Genomic DNA, 22,042 nt, shown 5'->3' on the forward strand with positions numbered 1-22,042 from the left:
AGGAAAATGTACCTTGTCTGATTTGCATTTTATTATGCCACCAAAATGTTGACAGAAATCTTGATTAATGGTATCTTTCAATATGCATCTAAGTATACATATGATGGCGAAACATATTTATTATTGTGCAACTATAAAAAAGCATCTTTTTCTAGTCTTGATCTCCCTCCCAGGGATGGACCAATTTCACTGTCCAAACGGAACCAATTGACCCATTATAGCTATGAAATTTCACAGAGCACGCAAACACACATACACACATACAATATTTCCTGTCATCCGCTAAGTTGACATATCATCCTTGGAGACTTTGTGTAGCCTATAATAAGCAATGAGCTCAATGGAAATGTAGAAGTCCACAAATAGCCGCTACGTAGGTTATACATGCACTACCACTTCGAATTTTCAATTACACAAATCTCAGAAGTTAGAGCCTCAATTCATCTGAAATTGCTACTTTATGTATGCTGCAGTGCAGCGAACGCGGAGTAACAGTTTCATTATGGTACATGTCTTGGAAGCTGATATTTGTGCTCTTGAAGTTTCGAAGTGATTAGTAGAACAAGAATCACACAGCGAAACACCTTAAGGTGGGTCTCTTCTGTTTCCAAATGCTCTTTCGATCTGTATTGAGGTGTCCAACAACAAACTGTGCTAAATTTGATATGATTTCAATTTGCAGCAGATCTTCAAAGTCTGTATGGGGATCTATATCATATGCGTAGTTAGAGGGGGGATGGGATGGGGGTCACTCATATCAATAGAAGTAAAGTTTCAAACTGAAATAACGTCGGAGTTTCTTATCTTATCGATTTGGTATGTTAAGATGAATTATTCAAAAACAATTTTTCAATTTCATAGCCACTTCAAGAGATGAGGGGGGGGGGGGACTCATATAAATGGAGGTAAGGCTTTAAACTGCAATAACTTCAGTGTTTCTGATCTTGTCAAGTTGGTATGTTCAGATGTATTCAAAAACATGTGCTCCATTTAATAGGCGTAATTAGGAGGGGGCTTACTGTATGCTTTCCGGCGCTCACTTATATCAATGAAAGTAAAGATAAAGACTAAAATAACTTCGGAGTTTCACATCTCTCGAGTTGGTCGGATGGGTTATTCAAAAACAACATTGAAATCTCATAAGAGCAGTTGTAAAGCGAGTACTACCATTCTCTTTCCTACTCTTTTGGTGCCATATACAATGTCAGATATTTTCACACAAATGCAGGGCTGTTACAATATTTTCTAAATTTGATCCGCGAAATCCGCGACTTCAAATACTAATCCGCGACAAAAAGATATGTTTTCATTACCTGAAAATACCATTTGTATACTACTACATGGCATTTCAAGCCTATTGCATATAGCATATTAGATTTTGCCTTTTCTGAACTTAGTGTTCTTTGAAGTACCTTCACATTGATTTGAGAGCTTTCTATGCCTGTACCATTCTATGCCCAAGGAAGTAGAGAAATTTGTCAACCCGAAAAATTAATAGACCGAACGGGAATCGAACTCAGTCGCCTTCAGCATGGCCTCGCTTTGTAGCTGCGCCTTTACCGACTGAGCTAAAGGAGTATCGTTTGTATCCTTTGGAAAAAAATTCAGTTGTTTATGAATGTTTTTTTTTTTTTAATTATTATGGTCACTTTAACACTCTTGAGTCATTCGTGACTTGTCCGGGGGTGAGATTTGAACTCGTGACTTTGGCGTGAGAGGTATGGATGTTAACCTCTACGCCGGGGTCGCCCCCTAGTTTATGAATGTTTCTATTGAATAATACAGGCCTAGATTTGATGAAGCATTATTTAAAAAAATGCATTTTCTTTTGAAATGCAAATTTTTTTGAAAGTTAACCTTTGCGTCCTCTGACGTATTTTGCTGTCCTAAATGTTGTAATCAATTTGGCACTAGTTTTCTCAATTTTTGACCGATTCAAACCAAACACCCTGCACATAATCGAGAAATTAGCAGAGTTTCATAAGTCACACTTGTTGGTCACGTCGCCGTTCTGTATTTACACAGATATTCCTTGGGGTCTGTCCAATGGTGAGACATTGTATTTTCGTTGGCAAATCATAACCGAATCATATATATGTGACTTTGTGGATCATGCACGACTTATTACTATGTGTACACGCAGAGAAATGATTCTTAAATTCAAATGGATATATTTTTGGCTCAGGGCCTAATATATTTTTGGCATAGATTCAAATATATTATTCGGTTAATTCAAAGAAAAATATTTTTGAATCAACAAACCGGTTGTAGAGTTAATAATCTGTTTGTTGATTCTACAAACTATTTTGTTGATTCAAAAATATGTATTGTTGAAATAGTGATACAATATGTTTGAATTAAGAACAAAATACATTAGGCCCTGAAACAAAAATCCATTTTTCTGCGTGTACTGGAAATTATAGGTTTTACAAATTTGATTTTTTCTACTAGATCAACCAAAACTGCAATAATGTCTGTAGAATCGAAAAATGTCCAATCAGTTTCAAAGTGTCTATGTGGATCATGCATGATCTATTTCCGAGTAATCCACATGTAAATTCTTCAAATCGTCCTGGAGTACAGATAATTTGATCTACTAGATCAACCGAGATTGGGACAATGTCTTTAATATCGAAATATTTCCAGACAGATGCACAGTGTCTATGTGAATCATGCATAAACTATTGCCATGTAACCAGATGTTTTAAGTTCTCCAAATCGTTCTGGAGTTCAGATGATTTATTCTACTAGATCAACCATGACTGGGATACATGTAGTATCGAATTATGTCCAAACAGATTCGTAGTGGCTGTATGGATAATGTTTAATTATTTCCACGTATACCAGATGATCTATGATCTGTAATATCGAAATATCGTTATGGAAATCCTTAGGAAATATTTGGCATACACGAATATAGGTTCGCATGATCCACATAGACACTGCAAATTTATTTGGACATATTTCGATACTACAGATATTGAATTAGGCTTGGGTGATTTAGTAGAAACATAATCTGATCTCCAGAATGATTTCAGAACCTATAACATCTTGTATACGTAGCAATAGGTGGGGCACAATCCACATAGACACTTTGAATCTGTTTGGACATATTTCGATACTGCAGACATTATTGCAGTCTTGGTTGATATAGTTGAACAAATCAACTGAACGACGATTTGGAGAACCTATAATATCCGGTATACATGGTAATTACCCGCATATATACGATTCGTTTATGATTTGACATCGAAAAATGCTGTTTTCATATTGGAAATAAATAAAAACATGAAAATGTCTCTCATTGGACAGACCTCACGGAATTTCCGTGTAAATCCGGTTTGACTTATGGAATTGAGATCATTTCTCGATTATTTGCAGGGTTTTTGGTTTGAACCGGTAAAAAATTGAGAGCCAAATGAAGATCAAAATTGATGACAGCAAAATAATCCGGGACGGAAAGGTTACAATGAATTCCACAATTTTTGTGACAGCACATCAGTCCCTTCGCGATTTTCGCGACATCATTTAATGTTTCCGCGATTTTCGCGACTGAAAGTTCAAATCCGCGACAAATCCGCGAAAATCACGAAATCCGCGAAATTCGCGAAATCCGCGCCTGTTGTAACAGCCCTGCAAATGTCATTAGATTGTAATGATTAAATTTCATTTTAAAATATTTTACGATTTCTCAGGGTACTCTTTTTGATGCTCTTCTATCCTTAGAAGCAAATATTGCTGTTGAACTAGGTCTCGGGTGGATTTCTTGATAAGTCAGATATTAGCTCCACCCCTCATTCAGCAATATCGTTGACAACCATCAAGGAAGCAAGTCGTTGTATCGCATTGAAATAATCTGTATCATTACTCCACTCAACGGCGCCGCCGGGATGTTCTGAGGCATAACATCTCTGATCGCGCCTTCCTTCGGATGGGAAGTAAAGCCGTTGGTCCCGGTTCATGAGTTGATGGGTCGATAGGTAGGGTCCAGGTGTGAGAGCTGCCTTCCTGGCACGTCTGTAGCATTGGTGCTCAGCACGGAAAACAAGATCGACGCAAAAAACAACCCAAAGAAAAAAAAAAAAAAAAAATTACTCCACTCGTTTGCCGGTTTTTGCATGAAGCCGATCGAAATTTCGTAAAGGAATCAACACTGTTAGAAGCAGGGTGGCCAGACCTACCGATTTATCGGTAGTGCTACCGATTTTCGGGATGCCTACCGATTCACAGACAAAAGGTTAAAAACTACCGATTTTCGCCGATAATCCCAGATTTTTAGTAATCTTGAAAAATGTTCAATACCTATATGTGTTGTTTTCCTTGTAGTCAGAATTAGCATTAGAATAATAAGAAATATTGATTTTGACACGTTTAAAGCAGAAGAACTGAAGGACAGTCCCTTCCACTCACAAAGGTTTCAAGTATCGGGAAAGCCTTCTTCAGACGGCCTACCGATAACTACCGATAAAAGTTTTGAGAAGCTACCGATAATGGAAAAAAAAATAATCTGGCCACCCTGGTTAGAAGTGACGTAGGAGCCCAACTTAAACTTAGCCCACTTAAAGTTAGCACAACAAGCGAAATTCGACTGTACCTGTGTCTGAGACGAAACTGGTGAAGACAGTTTTCGTTTTCTCTTGACGCCGTTCTTGACGTACGACTACTTCTGTGTTTTCTATATGCGGGTGGCCCGAATGGCAGTTTAATATTTCAAATAAAAGCTTTAAAAAATTTCCCAGCTGCTAATAATTCAAACATTTCCTCACTAACAAATGAACCGACAAGTGGATATTAAATATTTACACTACAACAATTTTCGTTTTAAAATCTGCAGACAGTAGGCCCTTCCTCCCGCTGTCTAACAACTCTTATGAGATTGAGCAATTGTTTTTGAATAATTCAATACCCCCCCCCCTCCCCCTCTCCAACTACACATATGAGATAGAGCAATTGTTTTTGAATAATTTATCTGAACATACCAAATCGGTAAGATGAGAAACTCCGATATTATTTCAGTTTGGAATCTGACTTCCATTGGTACACTGGCAGTGTTGGCAGAAAAAGGGATTTTGGTGTTTAATTCAAACTAGAAATACTCAGAGGGAGAGATGGGCGTAGAAAACAAAATACAATTCGGCAGCAGGGATTTGTATCTAAATTATCTTGCAACCCTTGCTAAAACTTAGCATTTCACATGACTTTTACTTTTGATTCGATTTACGTGTAAATTAATAATTGATTGCATCGCAATATTTTGCTCATTTTTTGGTGCCATTGATTAACCAACTTAGATCAATTAATCAATAGAGCTAGAATATTGCTTTAGATTCCAAAAACTAGTTGAATTTGAGAAGCTCACGAAACATAAAGGTGATTGAATTTCTGTTCGATTGCAATACTCTCAAATTTAATCCAGTAACAATAAGAAATCCTCGGAAAAAAATCTAATGGGAATGTTCGTTTGGCTCAGATTTTGACAGTTCATTTGGCTCAAAACATTCTCTCCACCCATCTCTCCTTCTAGTATTTCTAATTCAAACCATAAATATTTGAATATCTATAACTTTTTTTAGATACATTCTAGTACCGATTTTTTGTTAGGTACTTCCTGGACTATATTTGTACATAATTAGTTGCATGGTTCATGCAAAATTGTGGTCTCTAGGGATAAACATGCAAAAAAGTTGGTTTCCCATACTAATTTCCATACAAATTTCAAACGCAATGCGGAAAGCCGAGTTACAACCAATCGTCCCCAAATTTTGCACACTTGTTTGGGACTCCAAATGGAACCAAAAAGGGTTTTTTTTTCAGATTGGTGCAGTAAATTTTGCGTTTTTCCATATAACGATGACCCAATACATACACACACGGGCATTTTCGTGTCGATTGGTATATGACACTCGGCCCTTCCGGTTTCGGATCGAAAATCGGTTTTCCAAGCGGTATGTATACTAGGCTAGAGCTATCATTTTTCAAAGTAGAGCGATATGGTGAATTGTTAGATAGATTGTCAGACTGAAAATTCAGTTTCTTCCCAAATGATTTCAAACTTTGGGAGGCTAATTAGGACCAGATTTGGAACCGTTTGAGCACTGTGGAGCGTAAATTTTAAATTTTGCATAAGTCTAATGTATACCCTTGTTTGTAAGAAGGGTAACAACATTTTAAAGCGCTTCGGCAAACGGAGATCATATCTCGCGCAACACGAGAAAAGAGGTTATCATTGTTGATCGATTCTCTTCGTCGATTTTCTCTTTCGCGAATAATCCGACTGCAAATGAATTTCCCATACATTGTGTTGTTTCAGGCGCAAGCTAACATCATCTTCTGTCGAACTGTGCTGCGAGCTTAACGAGAAATTCCTTTATGTTGCCGTGGTAAACCAAAGAGAAAGTCGATGAAGAGAATCCATCAACGAGGATAGGCTCTTTTCAAATGTTACGCGAGATATTGTCTGTTTTGTTTCGTTCAAAATCGAACCAGTTGATGGGAATCTCAAAACAGATCGAAAGAGCAGAGGTTGTGATCCACAGAGTAAGGTGGGGCAAAACTTCGTTTCGAGGTTTTCCAAGCCCGTGCAAAATAAAACTCAAAGTTTGGCACTTGCTTGGAAGGTCTTTTAGAACCAAACTTTTCTCAAAAAAATGGTCATGTTTTCGAAGAATTAGAGGCAAAAGTTTGTATCGGGATGATCAATTATGACATTTGTACCAGCTTTGGGGGCGTAAAACAAGAAAAAATCTATAGTGGCGAAGTAATTTTATTTCAGGGAATGATTGCGTTTATCTTGAAGATGATTTTAGGAGTATCAGACTTTTGATATGCCATTAGGAATTGTGGGGCAAAAGGTCGAGTCGTCTATAAATCTCAAATGGCTAAGGCATTTATCTATTAACTCTAAGCAATAATAAATTAAGCAGAATGTGACACAAGCATCGAAAACATTACAACTCTATTTTGCATTTCTCGATTACTTTTTCAAAGAGTCGTATCAGTTTTGGTGAACAAAGCTTCAAACGTCAACTTGTCGAAACTCTTAGCACTCGAAAACTAACTCCACCATCAGAAAGGGTAATGTTTCCTGGACAAGATGGTGTTGTTAGTTTGCGTGCGGGGCTATGAATTTCGACAAATTGACGTGGCATATTTGTTTACAAAAGCAGATACGTTCCTTTGAAAAAGTAATCGAGATTTATTGTGGAAAACCACTATTTTCGAATGGATTTCGTTGTTCGCCATGTTTTAACATTATTTGGACACAAACATGTAGTTTGTTTATGTCTTATGTGACATTTAAAGTCATGTAGTGGGAAAACTTGTTAAAAACTGCCATTAAGTATGCACAATTTTGCTCAATTGCTGAATCGAAGTTTGCCTCAGTGCACAATAGGAATTTATTGAAAAATAGTGCCACTTTATATGATGGGATATTTATATCAATTTTTTATGAGGAATTGAATGCTTTTCCCGAATCATTTTTAGATAGTTTGGGTTGAAAATATGGGGTTTTTTAGCACCTATTATTGTGTAATGGCAAATGTTACATACCGTAAAATACGCAAAAATGAATATCAAGGGCTCAATTTAGACTATAAAGTATGCATATTCGCGGAAAATGGGACTACTCCTAAATATGTAATTTTCTACACCTTTTATGAGTATATGTTACTCACAAATGAATAACTTTTACTAATTGTTGTAGTATAAATTACTTATAAATGCGTAAAATTTGAGTCATTTTATGGGTAGTCACATTTTCCTTAAAAAGTGCGTACTTTATAGTCATAAAATAGTTTTTTTTTGATGTGATTCAATCATTTGTTTACAAACCCAATTTTATTTGAATGCTAAGATCATTGTTCATAATCGTATGAAACAAATTGCAGGTACATACAGGACTATGTACAATTTTCAGTTCACACATTCAAAATGTATGAAAAAACTACACATGGCTGGGTTTTTTAGATACAAACTCGATGACCCATACCGTTTTTAAACGGGAAAACCCGGAGGAATCAAATAGGATTGGTTTCATTATGGGATACGGGAAGTTGGGGATTCAGTGGAGAAAACCCATATTATCGCCCTAAATTACCCGAAATGATTCGTGTCATGAACAACTATCATAAAAAGCTATCTTTTGATGTATAAATATCCCATCATATCCAGAGAGATTGAGTGTTCACTCGGCTGTCAACAGAATCAGGACACTCTAGATGTGTGTCACGCGATGGTCTGTTAACTCGGCAGCAACTATTGTGTGGTCCTCCTCATTGATCGTCATCAGTAGTTCTTTCGGTCGATGCATCGTCGACTTTGGAAAGCAACCGTTTCGTGATGAGTGTGTGAGTGTTGACCACGTTTTGCGTCCATTGCTGCAATGGAAGCGCTTTGCCCCACGATGGCGTAACTGCCATACAATGAAACCACTGGAAGCGGCTGCATTTCTGATGGAGGAGGGTTTTTGGATAGCGGAAGATAAAGTGTTTATTGTGTTACCTTTTGACTATAGTTTTAAGATGTATTGTATAGAAGAATCCTCGGCTCTGTAAAGTTAATTCGGTTGAGCCTTATCAAATAAATTAATGGACAAAAAACAAGAGAGAGCAGCAGAGAGAGGGAGAGAGAATTTAAGAATGATTGAATTAAATTACTTTTTCTGAAAGAAATCCCATTGTGCACCGGTGGGGAAAAATTTACGGAAAATTTTCATAACGGACATGAGCTGTTCTTTCGAGTTGTTTACGCATGGGGAGGCGGGGGGTGCCTAACACCTCTCAAAATTAGTATACGTAGTTAATGAACAGCCCCTTAGTGGCTTGTTGAAATATCCCCTTCTTCAAATATTTAAAGAAGAATGAAATATTTCCTTCATAGAATATTTGAAAAGCATATTACTATTTTTGAATATCTCAAGAAGAAAATAGGGGAAATGCCGACTTTGGCAATGCCTTTACCAATTATCGTCAGGGGTAAATGATGTCATAGTCTTCATGCAAAAAATCAGCGCTCAAAGACTTCATTTACCTTCTGACGACAATAGGTTAAGAAGTGCCGAACCCGTACCCTCCCCCACCAGGGTAACCACGGGATTTTAATTTTAGAATACCATGCGATGAATTTTATTCTTATATGCGATTTCAGCTTAATCTGTAATAATTTTCACTTCTATCTGTGCTTTGTTATACGACTTCTTATTTTGTGGTTTGGGATTAACTCTTCGTCGATTAAGGATCCCTCTCATTCTTCCATTAACCCACTCTTTCACCACACACCATTCATCTCCCAACTCACTCTTCCACCAGCTCAAACATTCACCAACTGACACCATCAGCAACTTCTCTTCGTGATCATTCGGATCAGTACCGCCATTCAGACGAATGCCGTTCGATCGAATTACCACAGTTGTGCAACCACCCGCCATCAGGAGGAACGGGTTGGTATGGTCCTCATGACCATTTTAAGACTATTGCATTCAATTTACCAACTGTTTCACAGCACGACTTTTGCATCATTATTCATTCATGAACCATACAAACAACCAAAATGAGTAAAAGAATATCATCGAGTTCGACGGTACTTGTAAAATAGCCTCAAGGTAATTGTGTAGCAATTAGTACAAAACACAACTAACGAAAACAAAACAAAAATAAAACAAGGAAACAGGTGTCGTGAGATCGGACGAAATCCAAACATACGATGACTCAAAAACTTTACTTGCTGATTCTGTACAGAAATAAAACTCAATTCGACCAGAATTACGAAGAAATGTGTGTGTGTGTATATTTGTTTCATACGTGTTAGTCACAAAACGATGGGTGATAAAACAAAACAAAACGTATGTGGGATATGAGATCAACTATATAGTTAATGGAAAAACAAAGAGCAATGGTAGAATTTGGAAGAGATAAGTTGAAACGAAACGAAAATGATGCAAATGGAAAAAAAAAAATCCAATATGTTACATGAACTCAAGAAATGTGATGAATCTGCACGATCGAATCTTATGTTCCTAATCATTGTGACCGAAATGTGGTCTTTATCGCTATTCTGAACCTTGGCTTTGAAGTTTACAGTTTTACTTTGAGCATTTGTATCGTTGAACCGAATAAATAATAAACAATAGCTAAGTGGCAGAAATGATCAAATACCTGTTGGGATTTCTTCATGCGGATGGCGGAGCGATTGTCCCGAGCCTGCTGCAGGTAGGGCTGCTTCTGTTCGGTGGACAACAGGCGCCAGCGTTTGAAGATCTGCTTGCACCGATCACTCCAGTTCGGATACTCAATTTTGAGTTCCGGATGTTGAGTATTGCAGTACAGGACAGACGAAATCGTTGCCAGTTCTCCCAGAGCTGTCGTATGGGAGAAAATAATTGTAATTAGAGAGGAAGGTCAAATGGTTGAGCCGGCTGTGGGTTCATGAACAACTCACGTTCATCCAAACGCATGCGTTCGGACATTTTCTGTGCAGCAGATGCGCCAGACAGGACTCCGATTCCGTCGTCAATAGGACCCATGTTGGCGCCCATTTCAACTCCGCTCGGTCCGGGGCCTATCGACGGAATAACAGGACCAGTGGACACCATCGGCATGCCAGTGCTTTGCATCGGTTGCCCAGTAGGAGCCCATTGCGCTTGTCCCGATCCTGGAGTAGGGACCTGAGGAGATTGCTGCAGCAGCTGCGAGGGAAGTCCCCCTGGAATGACCTGTTGAGTAACGATCGGCTGCTGCGGCGGCAACTGCTGCTGCATTGGATCACCCATACTGAATTGATTCCTATCGTGAGTAAGCAACAAGATTAGAAATGCATAAAAATATTCCATTTGGTGGGTCGTGCAATTGAAAGCGGAGAAAATTATAAAATACTAGCCAATTTCATACTAGGCGCTTCCAATTTCGGGGCGGGGTAGGAATGGAAGTGAATGCAATGCGTTTTTTTAGATTAGCACGCGTGATTTAGAGTTGATTGTGCTCGCAAGCTAGCCAAATTTGTATGCAAAAAAAAATCAATGCGCGTTAGGTTTAGAGCTGAAAGAGTGGATAAAGGGGCTGCTAATTTTGCTGCCTAATAGATTAACGGATAACAGTGCAGTTAGTACAATAGTATAGCAAAAGGAAATTAAGGTTATGAAAACTGAAGAAGAGGTAGCTTAAAACGTGGTCAGAGCAGAAGGGTTGTCATTTCAGCACACTCCATTCCTACCTTTGTGGAAGGAAATTGTTAGAGTAATACCCTCGGTTTAGCTGCTGCTGTTGGACCTGCTGCTGCTGCTGCTGCTGAGGGTTTAGAATCATTGTTTGTTGGGGTTGCTGAAGTTGAACCCCTGGTGGCGGTTGCAGCTGCTGGGGTGGAATCATCGGTAAATGAGGCTGCGGAGTTGTCGGTGCCGAAAGAGACTGAATAGGCGTACCGGGAGTGCCCGGTTGCTGCTGGAGTGGCGATGGTTGTTGAATCATCATATTTGAACCCATTGGTTGGTCTTGAGGTGACTGATGGATGTGAGGCGACTGCATACCCATTTGATTCATCAAAGGAGTCTGCGGCGATTGCATTCCCAGGTTGACCTGCAGCGTGGGATCCGCCATTATAGGTAGGCTAGTCGGTGTGGGAGGCTGTTGGGATTGCTGTTGTTGCATAGGTTGAGGAAGCTGTTGTAATCCCATGGTGGCAGCGTTGATGTATCTCTGAGGTGCAGACTTCTTCGTCACGTCGATACTGTGTGAAGGCGTCGATGTATTCGACGTGTACGGAGTCATCGAGTTGGCGAACATAGATTCCTGAGATTCCTACAAAAATACAAAAATGCAAAATGGATTAGAACCCAAAACTATAATTATCAAAACAATACTAAACTGACCTGCGATTCATCCGTCAGTACGTTTTTGAAGATCTCTTCGACGTCTTTGCAATCCATTCCCAAATTATCCAAATTGAAATCCGGACTTAAGATATCGGCCAGCTCGTTCTTGGACGACTTTGTCATACTTTGAAGCTCACCGTCATCCGTCAGTTTTGTCAGTGTGTCGTCGTTTATTATTGTATTCACGAAATCTTCTTCGATTAAATCATGTGGGAAATCAAGATCCTTGAGTGCCTCCGTATCACTGTTATCGTCTTCTTCAGTTTTGATTGCTCCCGTTCCATTATCTTCGGATGATTCACCTGACGCAGCTGTAGACAGTGCCGCTTTGGTCTCCTGGGACTGAGTCTGTTCTAAACTCTGTTGTAGAGCTTTCTGTTCCTCCAGTAGTTTATGCTCCTCTTTAATTTTCATCTCTTGTACATACTTCAATTCGTCAGCAGACAGTTTGATGGTTTTATCTTCGGAAACATCGCTCTTCACTTCGTCATCACTTACATGCGCTTCGAATTTTACCGGGGGAGCATTGGAGCTAAGCAAAGGTCGCCCGAAGAAAGCATCCTGAAGAATGGTGGGATAAATTTCAATCAACTTATTCTTCTGTTTGCGTCGAATCTGTTTCTTCTTAGGTTTAACCTCTGGAGCACCTTCATCTCCGAGCTGAGGAATCAGTCCTTCGACAGCTTCCTCGTCGTCCTTTCCATCTTTCGTTCGTACGGTTCGATTCCGCACAAAAAAACCTCCAATGCCTAGTTTTTGCAGATTTCTTTGGCGCTTTTTCCTCAAAACCACAACACCCTCGTTGGTACATAAGGCGAATCCCTCAGGTGGTGTTGGGTCATTCCATACCATGCCGTCTTTGTAGATTTCGGCTTCCTCTTTGGGATCCAATGGTTCAACTTTAACATCGTCAAACGAATTGTCCAGACTGCTACCAGCAACGACAGACTCGATAGCCGCCATAATACCTGCATCTTTATCCGTGGACGGAGGTTCCAGTATAATCTTCGGTTTCCGCTTGCCACGCTTACCGAATTCCGCTTGCAGAGATTTTATCTGATGCAGACCATGCTCACTAAGGTAGACTCCGTCCACGTAGTGGTTTCCTTCCAGCGCTAACGGAATGATCTTTTCTTCCGGCTTGGGTGTAGATTTAGGAGTAGAAACGGGTGCAGGTAAGGCTTTCTTTTTGGGCACCAAATGTGGTGGAGGAAGATCAATTGGTCGACAGAGAAGGCAATTGTATCCCTCCTCTGCACATCGTTCTGCGTCATTTTCATTTTTAATCTGATCACATCCACAGTGTAACCACCGCTCACATTGGTTACACTGGATAATCAATTCTCCTTCGGCATATCCCTCCGCACAACTGGGGCAATTTACTTGACTAGCACAAGGACCACACTCTGAGTAGCTATTCAGCCAGCTGCAGTTGTACCCTGGATCGTTGGAACCGCATTTCAGGCAGATGGCACACCACTTGCACTTCCAATTTCCTTGCGGAACTTGCTCCAATGGAGGATCCATGCAGTATATGTGATAGGAGATGTCACAATCGTCGCAAAGGATTAATCGAGCTTCATCGTTCCGTTGACCACAGCCTTCGCAGATGGTACAATCAAGACAACGCCATCCTTTCTGCAGGATAACCTTTGTCACTTTCACATTGGTACAGTACGGATGATAGCACTGGCCGCATTGTGTGCAAGCTATCAAGCATCCTTCCTGGTCGGTTCCAATAGCTCCACACATTACGCAAATGTCCTGCGTCAAGACGAATTTATCCTTGGCTGAGCAAAGCACCAACCGATTGTCGCCACCCGGTTCATCTTCTGAAGCTTTACTAGCGGACACATCTGAAGTTGGTCGCTGCAGTCCCAATCCAGGCACCCCAAAAATTCCCCGCATTTTAGCCTTGGGACCACGTTTTCGGCTAAAGTCAGCCAATCGAGACTTTTTCTGAAAGCCTTTCCCCGTACCTTTCGGTCTAGGACCTCCGCTCAACGAAAGTCCGAGTCTCTTTTTTGCGATTTTGCTAGCCACAAATGGCTTCCCTTTGCCCAATCCAATGTCACCTGAAATATTCCTTTCTCGTGGCTCCAGATCCACGTCCATTGCGTCGTCGTTCAAACTTTCCTGAGACGCAGACATGCTGTCATCGTCGATACTGCTGTTTCTCCGCATGGCAGCTATTCTTCCCGTATGGATTTGCGTCTTACAAGGACTGCACAAATACTCATAGTCTGGATTGTTTTCCTTCTTGACATGATAAACAGTTAACTCTGCCTCCGGATCACACGTGCTATGAACAAACTTGTTGCACCCACTGCACTTTACCATCTCCCTGTGAGCCGCCGCCCTGTAAGCTCGATGACAAATCGGACACGAAAAACCTTTATTTCTTTGTTGATAACAGGAATCGCAGACCGTATAGTGTGCATGCCACCGAGATGACGCTCCGGCTCCGGGCGTTCTCGATCCGCAGTCCGAACACACTCGACAGCATTTGCACTTCCACCCGTACTTTGGGATCGAAGTCATAACCGGTCGCAAACAATTCGCGTGATAAATTTTATCACACTGCTCACAACCTACGGTTCGACCCTCGCTAGAATCAGGCACACGACAAATCTGGCACTTTTTACACGAAGAACACTGCCAACCAGCACGCACCCCAGGCAACTGAGCCATCCCAACACACTTCCCGTGGTAATGATCACCGCAGATCGAACACATCATCAAATTGCCGACGTCGCCCAAACCAGAGCACTGTCGGCAGTTTATGTCGTCCGTACATACTAAAGGCACTTGTCCAAGATGTTCCTTGCAGAAGCAGTTGTACGATTGGATCACCTGGAAGCCACCGGCTGCCGCGATACACGGAAAGTGGAATGATTTCGGGCAAGACATCTGGAAATATGGGCAAAATGTAGTCCAGAATCTATTATAACAGTTCCAATGCCAAATCAGGGATTTACCTTGCACGATAAGCTAGCTCCATACCGCGTGCAGAAGTAGCACTTTTTGTTTAAGCTCTGCGCAACCACAACTTCCAGATTGCTCAAGGTTCCGGTTATCGCATCCCGACCAACACCGAACGACCAGATTGCACACGATCGGTGAATGTAGAAATATCCACCATCATTGATGTTGGTAAATTCTGTCGGTTCGGAATGTCCAATCTTCTCCAGTTCATCCACGTATTCAGCCGTGATTACTGGATTCCTGTAACGTACAAAGACCCCCCGTAAAGATCTCAAAGCACGACTAAATAAAACGGAAACTTACTTGCACTTGTTCAATCCTTTCTGTCGCTTATTGCTGCTCAACAGTGGCGGTACTCCGAGGGCATTACCCGCTTTGGGACTTGCGCCGGGACTCGACAGGGAACCTTTATCTTCCTGCGACTGCAGAGCCGCCGCTGCTACTGCCAGCTGCGCATCGTCCTTGACTTCGATCCGTAAAATCTCACCCTGTCCCAGTTGACTCCGCTCACCCAGATTACACAAGGCGCACATCTTACCCGAGTACTTTTCCGGAAAGTACGGTGATTCTTCCGGTGCAGGCATCAATAGTGCCGGATCGATTTCCATCTCGGCCGTAGGTGTTGACGCAACCGAACTGTTTGCCGTACTGGCAGATGGTGTCTCATCGCCAGGGGAAGGCAGTAACAACGACGTCAAACCGGAAGAAGAGGCTCCTCCTTCGCCTCCCAGGCCGGACAGTGTCGTGTCCGATTTCCTTTTAGGAATACTACCACGAACTACATTAGTATTCTTAAATCTAGAGAATACGGGGCTAGACTAATTAGGAACACTGCATTGGCTAATGGGGGGAAAAATTACCTTTTGATAAGTTTCGTTTCCAAGCTGGTTCCGGTTAGGACACCTCCGCTGAATTTCAGCGTGGGACCAGAGGTTACCGGAGATCCTCCGATCCCGTTACCACTACCGGACGGGTTTGTTGACATTTTCAACAACGGCAGAAAGTCCCTCTTTGGTCGACCTGGACCACGACGAAGCGCCGCGGCCGAAGGTTTTCCCCCGCCAAGGCCGAACCGGCCTGTCAGAGGGATAGTTATCGGTCGGACTAACGGAACGGATGCCTCCTGTTGGGATTGTTGTTGTTGCTTTTGCTGAGTGCCGCTACTGCTACTGCTACCAGCTGTGATCTGAAGCGGCAGCTCCAGAGATTCTTCAATCAGTGACGACTGACAAGTGATTGGTGTTGTGGTGGGATCCAAAATGGCATCTGCACAAATAGGGAATAGGTACAGGGGGGAAAGAAACTGTTGTAGTTTGCTACGGGTTTGCTACTTCTATTCGTTTCTGTTGGATCGTTTTGGTATCAATTTTGTATTTTGTAGCGAGTTTGGATAAGAAATTTCACGAAATGTCGTAGAATATTGGCAATCTTTTGTAGTGGTGAATTTGATTTTTTTTAGTTAAGTCTGCTCATAAAACTTAACTTGTGGCATGCTTCTTAAGTTGATGCAGTGTTGGAAAAGTTCCCGATATTTCACCAAGGCAAAAGTTCACGAGTCATAGTGAGTTTTAGTAAACTTTTCCAACACTGAGCTGATGTCTACCAAGTTTTTTTTTTCAAGAATTTCATTGGAAATATCCCAGGATTTCTCCAGAGTTCTTTTACATAATTTTAAACTCCCCTGAAATTGTCTCCACTACATTCTAGAATTACTCCAAAGACATCTTGGCATTCATTTTACAATTCTCGTTGAATTTTTCAAAATGCTTGCTGCAATTTGCATACATTTATTTGCATAGCTTTCTTCCAAATTTACTTCTGAATTCCCTTAGACATCTTATCCGAAAACGTTCGCAAATATACTTAAAATATCATCATTGAATTTCCCCAGAGATCATTTCTTTTTTTATTGGGTATCAAGCTGGAGCTGCGTGACAGCTTTATTTTCAAGACGGTCAATAAATTTTGCTTCTATCTTTGACAATACAACAGAAGAACTAGCCTATGTTGGCAGCTTGAACACTGGATTCCGTGTGTATTGTTTCAAGATAGTAGATACATCCGCGTAGTAATCCGAAGATGCGCCAACGCGTAATTGGATGGCAGCCGATCAACGCGAGGATGGGCAAGTTGAGGATTAAGGGCTGTTTCTTCAACTACAGCAGTGACATGAACGCTCAGGTAGGACGGGAGGCAATGTATAGACCGGTAATCGGGTCAAACAGCCTGTATGCCGTATCGAACGACAACGGCCAACGATGCGTGAACTTTGCAGCCTCTCGGGGTATGGTAGTTCGAAGTACCTTTTTCCCCCGCAAGGATATCCATAATGCCACCTGGATATCACCTGACCAACACACAGAAAACCAAATCGATCTCGTTCTAATCGACGGTAAATTCTTCTCCGACATTATCAACGTCCGCACGTACCGCAATGCGAGGACCACAACCTAGTTGCAGTATGTATGGGCTCAAAACTCTCGACGGTGCATAACACCCGTCGAAGTCGAACGCCGCGACCCAACATTGAGCAACTACGGGACGCCGGAGTTACCCAGAACTACGCGCAGCAGCTGGAACTTGCACTACCCACGGAAGAGCAGCTTGGCGCAGCTTCTCTTGAAGATGGCTGGAGGGATATCCGTTCCGCCATAGATAGTACTGCTGCAGCGGCACTAGGTACTGCGATCCCGGACTGAAGAAATGACTGGTTTGAAAGCGAATGCAAACTGTTAGTAGAGGAGAAGAATGCAGCACGGGCGAGAATGCTGCAACATCGCACGAGATTGAATGTTGAGCGATACAGACAAGCGCGGAACAGACAAAACTCGGTATTCCGAAGGAAGAAGTGTCAGCAGGAAGACCGAGATCGCGAGGCGATGGAAAATCTGTACCGCGTAAACGACACACGGACGTTCTACGAGAAGCTGAATAGTTCGCGCAAAGGTTACGTGCCGCAAGCCGATATGTGCAAGAACTTGGACGGTAACCTTCTCACGAACGAGTGTGAGGTGATTGAGAGGTGGAAGCAGTACTATGACGAGCACCTCAACGGTGAAGCAGCAGAAAACGAAGGTGGCACGGCAACAGACCTTGGAGCACGCGCAGAAGACGACAGCCTACCGGCCCCTGATCTTCAAGAAGTTGAGGAGAAGATCGGTCGGCTGAAGAACAACAAAGCAAATGATGTAGATAAACTACTAAGTAAGCTATTAAAATACGGTGGTGAAGCACTAACTAGAGCGCTGCACTGGGTAATTGCCAAGATTGGGAGGAGGAGATATTACCGGAGGAGTGCATGGAAGGTGTCGTATGCCCAATATACAATAAGGGCGACAAGTTGGATTACTGCAACTACCAGGCGATCACACTGCTGAGCGCCGCCTACAAGGTACTTTCCCAAATTATATGCCGCCGCCTGTCACCATTTGCAAGAGAGTTCGTGGGGCAATACCAGGCGGGATATTCATGGGTGCCCGCGCTACCACGGACCAAATTTTCGCGATTCGGCAGGTTCTGCAGAAATGCCGCGAATACAACGTGCCCACACATCATTTGTTCATCGATTTCAAATCCGCATACGACACAATCGATCGAGATCAACTATGGCAGATTATGCCCGAGTATGGATTTCCGGATAAACTAACGCGATTGATCAAGGCGACGATGGATCGAGTGATGTGCGCTGTTCGAGTATCGGGGACACTCTCGAGTCCCTTTGAATCTCGAAGGGGGTTACGGCAAGGTGATGGACTTTCGTGTCTGCTATTCACCATCGCGTTAGAAGGTGTGATCAGAAGAGCTGGGATAGACACGAGTGGCACGATCTTCAGGAAGTCCATCCAGCTTCTTGGCCTCGCCGATGACATTGACATCATGGCACGGAACTTTGAGACGATGGCGGAAACGTTCATCCGGCTGAAGGCTGAAGCTAGGCGGATTGGACTTGCCATCAACGCATCAAAGACAAAATACATGAAAGGAAAAGGTTCTAGGGAAGACAATGTTAGCCGAGTTCAGATTGACGGTGACGAAATCGAGGTGGTCGATGAGTTCGTGTATTTGGGCTCACTGGTGACCGCCGAAAAAAGAGAAATTCAAATACGCATTATGGTAGGGAATCGTGCCTACTTTGGATTCTGGAGGACACTCCGGTCGAATAAAATTCGCCGCCACACGAAGTTGACTGTCTACAAGACGCTGATTAGACCGGTGGTCCTCTACGGCCACGAGACCTGGACTATGCTCGTGGAGGGCCAACGCGCCCTTGGTGTTTTCGAACGGAAGGTGTTGCGTACCATCTACGGTGGAGTGCAGATGGATGACGGAACGTGGAGGAGGCGAATGAACAACGAATTGCACCAGCTGCTGGGAGAACCATCCATCGTCCACATTGCAACAATTGGGTGACTATGGTGGGCTGGGCACATCGTAAGAATGCCGCACGACGACCCAGTGAAAATGGTTCTAGAAAGCGACCCAACAGGAACAAGAAGAGGCGCGCAGCGGGCAAGATGGATCGACAAAGTAGAAGGCGACCTGCGGACCCTTCGCAGACTACGAAGCTGGCGAAGTGTGGCGATTGATCGAGTAGAGTGGAGACGACTGATTGGTAAGGTAAGGTAAGTTCACACTAAGCCTAAGCAGTCCATAATTTTACACTCTGTTCGTCACACGACATAAGCAAAGTGATTGTCCTTCACCGCCGAAACGGCAGTTATCTATGGAAAACCAACTTTTTGTTTCACCATGTGTGGATGTCAAACAACAGACAAGAATGCCATATGAAAAAAGCTAATTTATAATTTTCGTGGTGAAATGAAATAAATCCTTACAAATTGAACCGAGTTTCATCTTCTTATATCAACGAATAGCATTTAAAATACTTTGGTTTCTTCAGTTAATTTTTGCTCTTGAATTTCATTATCCTTCAGTTTTTGCTTTGAACATAGTTGTGCAATGAAGGCTTGTCCTGGACCCGTAAAATAAAAAAAAATCTATGTTACTCTTCTGGGGTAAGTAAAGTAAACTGCTGAAATTGAAAATTAGTCAAATTACATGATATATAGACATATTTAGCTTAATGCATTCAAGGCTTTCGAAAGACGCACAAAATTCACCACTGTACTATTTAAGCTAGTACTTCAAATTGTACATTTTGCAGTACTAGCTGCGTATACATTATCTTCCTACTCCGGTTCTCCTTTATCCGACACATCACGGTCTCTTATTGAGCTTTTCTTTACAGGGCTGGTAGTGAGTATGTGATGTAATAGTAGTGACTTTAGTGACTAAATCTACGAAAATAGTGACCAAATAGTGACTTTTAAACAATAAAAAAGTGACCAATAGTGACATTTATTGATCGGAAAGATATGGTTCCAATCATCCGTTATTACGGTATTGTTCATGCTTTTTTAAAATAAAACAAATGATTTAAGGATCACATAAATTTTTTATAGCATAATAAGTATGAATTGCATAAGCAAGAGCACGTTCCAATTCTAACCTCCATTTATTCACTCTGCAGATCACGAATTTGTTGGCCCTTGTTACGGGTGTCACTTCACTTCACCGTGAGTCATAAGTTGTGAAGTGACATCGGTAATAAGGGCCGTTATTAGATTGCGAAATTGAGGCACAGAGAAAAATGTTCAAAGTACCGATTTTGGACATTTTTTTTTTCAATTTTAGGACAGCAATTTTTGAAGATCTAGGATATATATGAAGCGATGCATTTAGCAACATGAAGAATTTCAATCTAGAAACAAATTTACATAGATCTAAGTTAGCGATGAGTATATTAATAAAAGATCCTTCTCTTCTATGTAGTCGCTATAACGAACTGGTCGTCTTTTTACTTTGCTAATTCCTCCCAAGAATAGAATCTTCTGTAACACCTCAACAAACATAAAAAAGAATCATAAGTCTGCGATCTAGACAACTTTTCTAGATCGCAGTTTAAGAAAAAAAAAATCATTATGACACGAGGAAAATTTTCCAAGATGGAATGATCACGGACATAAAACAAAATTTAATGCGTCGACTTATAACGAATATACAGTATGCAAAAAAAAGTTTATCAGTCTCATCGCGACATCATTTCTCGACTACTTTTTCGAAGGGACGTATCAGTTTTTGTCATTTGTTTAGTTACGCCAAATCGACGATCAAATGCATTGTTTACAAAAGCTTATAAGTCCCTTCGAAAAACTAATCGAGATTTATTGTTTCCGCGAAATTTCGAAGTTCAAATGCGCAACAAATCGGCGAAAATCGTGAAATCCGCGTCTGTTGTAACTACCCTGCATATATTTTTGTTGCGCTGTGCAAAATAATATAAAATTAACGCTCGATTTAAAATACCGATCTGAAGATGCAAAATGGCATCTTTGGTCATGAGAAACGATTCTGAAAATTTTAAGCAAAATAAAAAAAATACGGATTTGATTTAATGGATTTGTGAATTCGTCTGGAATCGCTGTGATATCGATTTTGTATGGGATTGTTATTCTATAAATCGTTAATTCTATAACTAGATTAGGGGCTGTTCATAAACTACGTAGACAGTTTAGGGGGGGGGGGGGTGACAATTATCCACGGCCCATACAAATTTTAAAAATTTTGTATGGACAATTGTCTACGCAGGGGGAGGGGGGGATCAATAATCCCAAAAAACTGTCTACGTAGTTTATGAACAGGCCCTTATCGGTGAACCAGCCCCTGGCTGAAAACTTTGTAAATAAAGCAACAACAACTCAAAACTAGAAGGTCCCTTCAATATCGAGTTGTAGAGAGTTCACTGTGCTCAAAAATGATTTTGATTCTTTTGATCATGAGGTGTCTTTTTATATTCCACTAGCCTTGCTCGGGATTCAATATTAGCTTGAGTTTATGCGCTGATTAAAAAAGCATGCTATATTTTTCTGTTTCATTTGTATGAGAGCCCCCCCCCCCCCTCTACAGAAGGGGGAGGGGTCTCGAACCATCATTAGAATCTTTCCCGGCCCCAAAAACCCCTGCATACAAATTTTCACGCCGATCCACAGTGAGACGAAATCAAAAAAAGTGGGACATGGCTATTTGCGATGAAACTATTGAGTGTATCTTTTTGATGTCTTCTAGAATGTTTCTTTATTTTTTAAGTACTTTATTTAAAAAGTAAAAAAAATTGGTTAAGGAGGGTATACA

The 22,042-nt window shown here is 41.5% G+C and overlaps 1 protein-coding gene across 5 annotated transcripts in view; it reads right to left on the bottom strand.

Moving 5' to 3' along the window:
* The window catches only part of LOC135707558 (histone-lysine N-methyltransferase 2C-like), a 73,728-nt gene that overhangs the window by 45,603 nt on the left and 6,083 nt on the right, over positions 1-22,042 (bottom strand). For 3 of the 5 annotated variants that reach the window (XM_065229404.1, XM_065229403.1, XM_065229400.1), the window contains exons 2-8: positions 15,712-16,117; positions 15,155-15,649; positions 14,845-15,091; positions 11,864-14,776; positions 11,209-11,792; positions 10,438-10,781; positions 10,155-10,357 (exon numbers count right to left, since the gene is read on the bottom strand). In XM_065229404.1, the coding sequence (XP_065085476.1) occupies positions 10,155-10,357; positions 10,438-10,781; positions 11,209-11,792; positions 11,864-14,776; positions 14,845-15,091; positions 15,155-15,649; positions 15,712-16,117 (5,192 nt within the window). The remainder of the gene's footprint in view (positions 1-10,154; positions 10,358-10,437; positions 10,782-11,208; positions 11,793-11,863; positions 14,777-14,844; positions 15,092-15,154; positions 15,650-15,711; positions 16,118-22,042) is intronic. The other 2 variants (XM_065229402.1, XM_065229401.1) reach the window with 2 other exon arrangements.

This window comes from Ochlerotatus camptorhynchus, unplaced genomic scaffold (genome assembly GCF_037179485.1).
Source record: "Ochlerotatus camptorhynchus isolate MF236.1 unplaced genomic scaffold, CSIRO-AGI_Acam_v1.1 ptg000314l, whole genome shotgun sequence".
In the NCBI taxonomy this organism is placed as follows: domain Eukaryota; kingdom Metazoa; phylum Arthropoda; class Insecta; order Diptera; family Culicidae; genus Ochlerotatus; species Ochlerotatus camptorhynchus.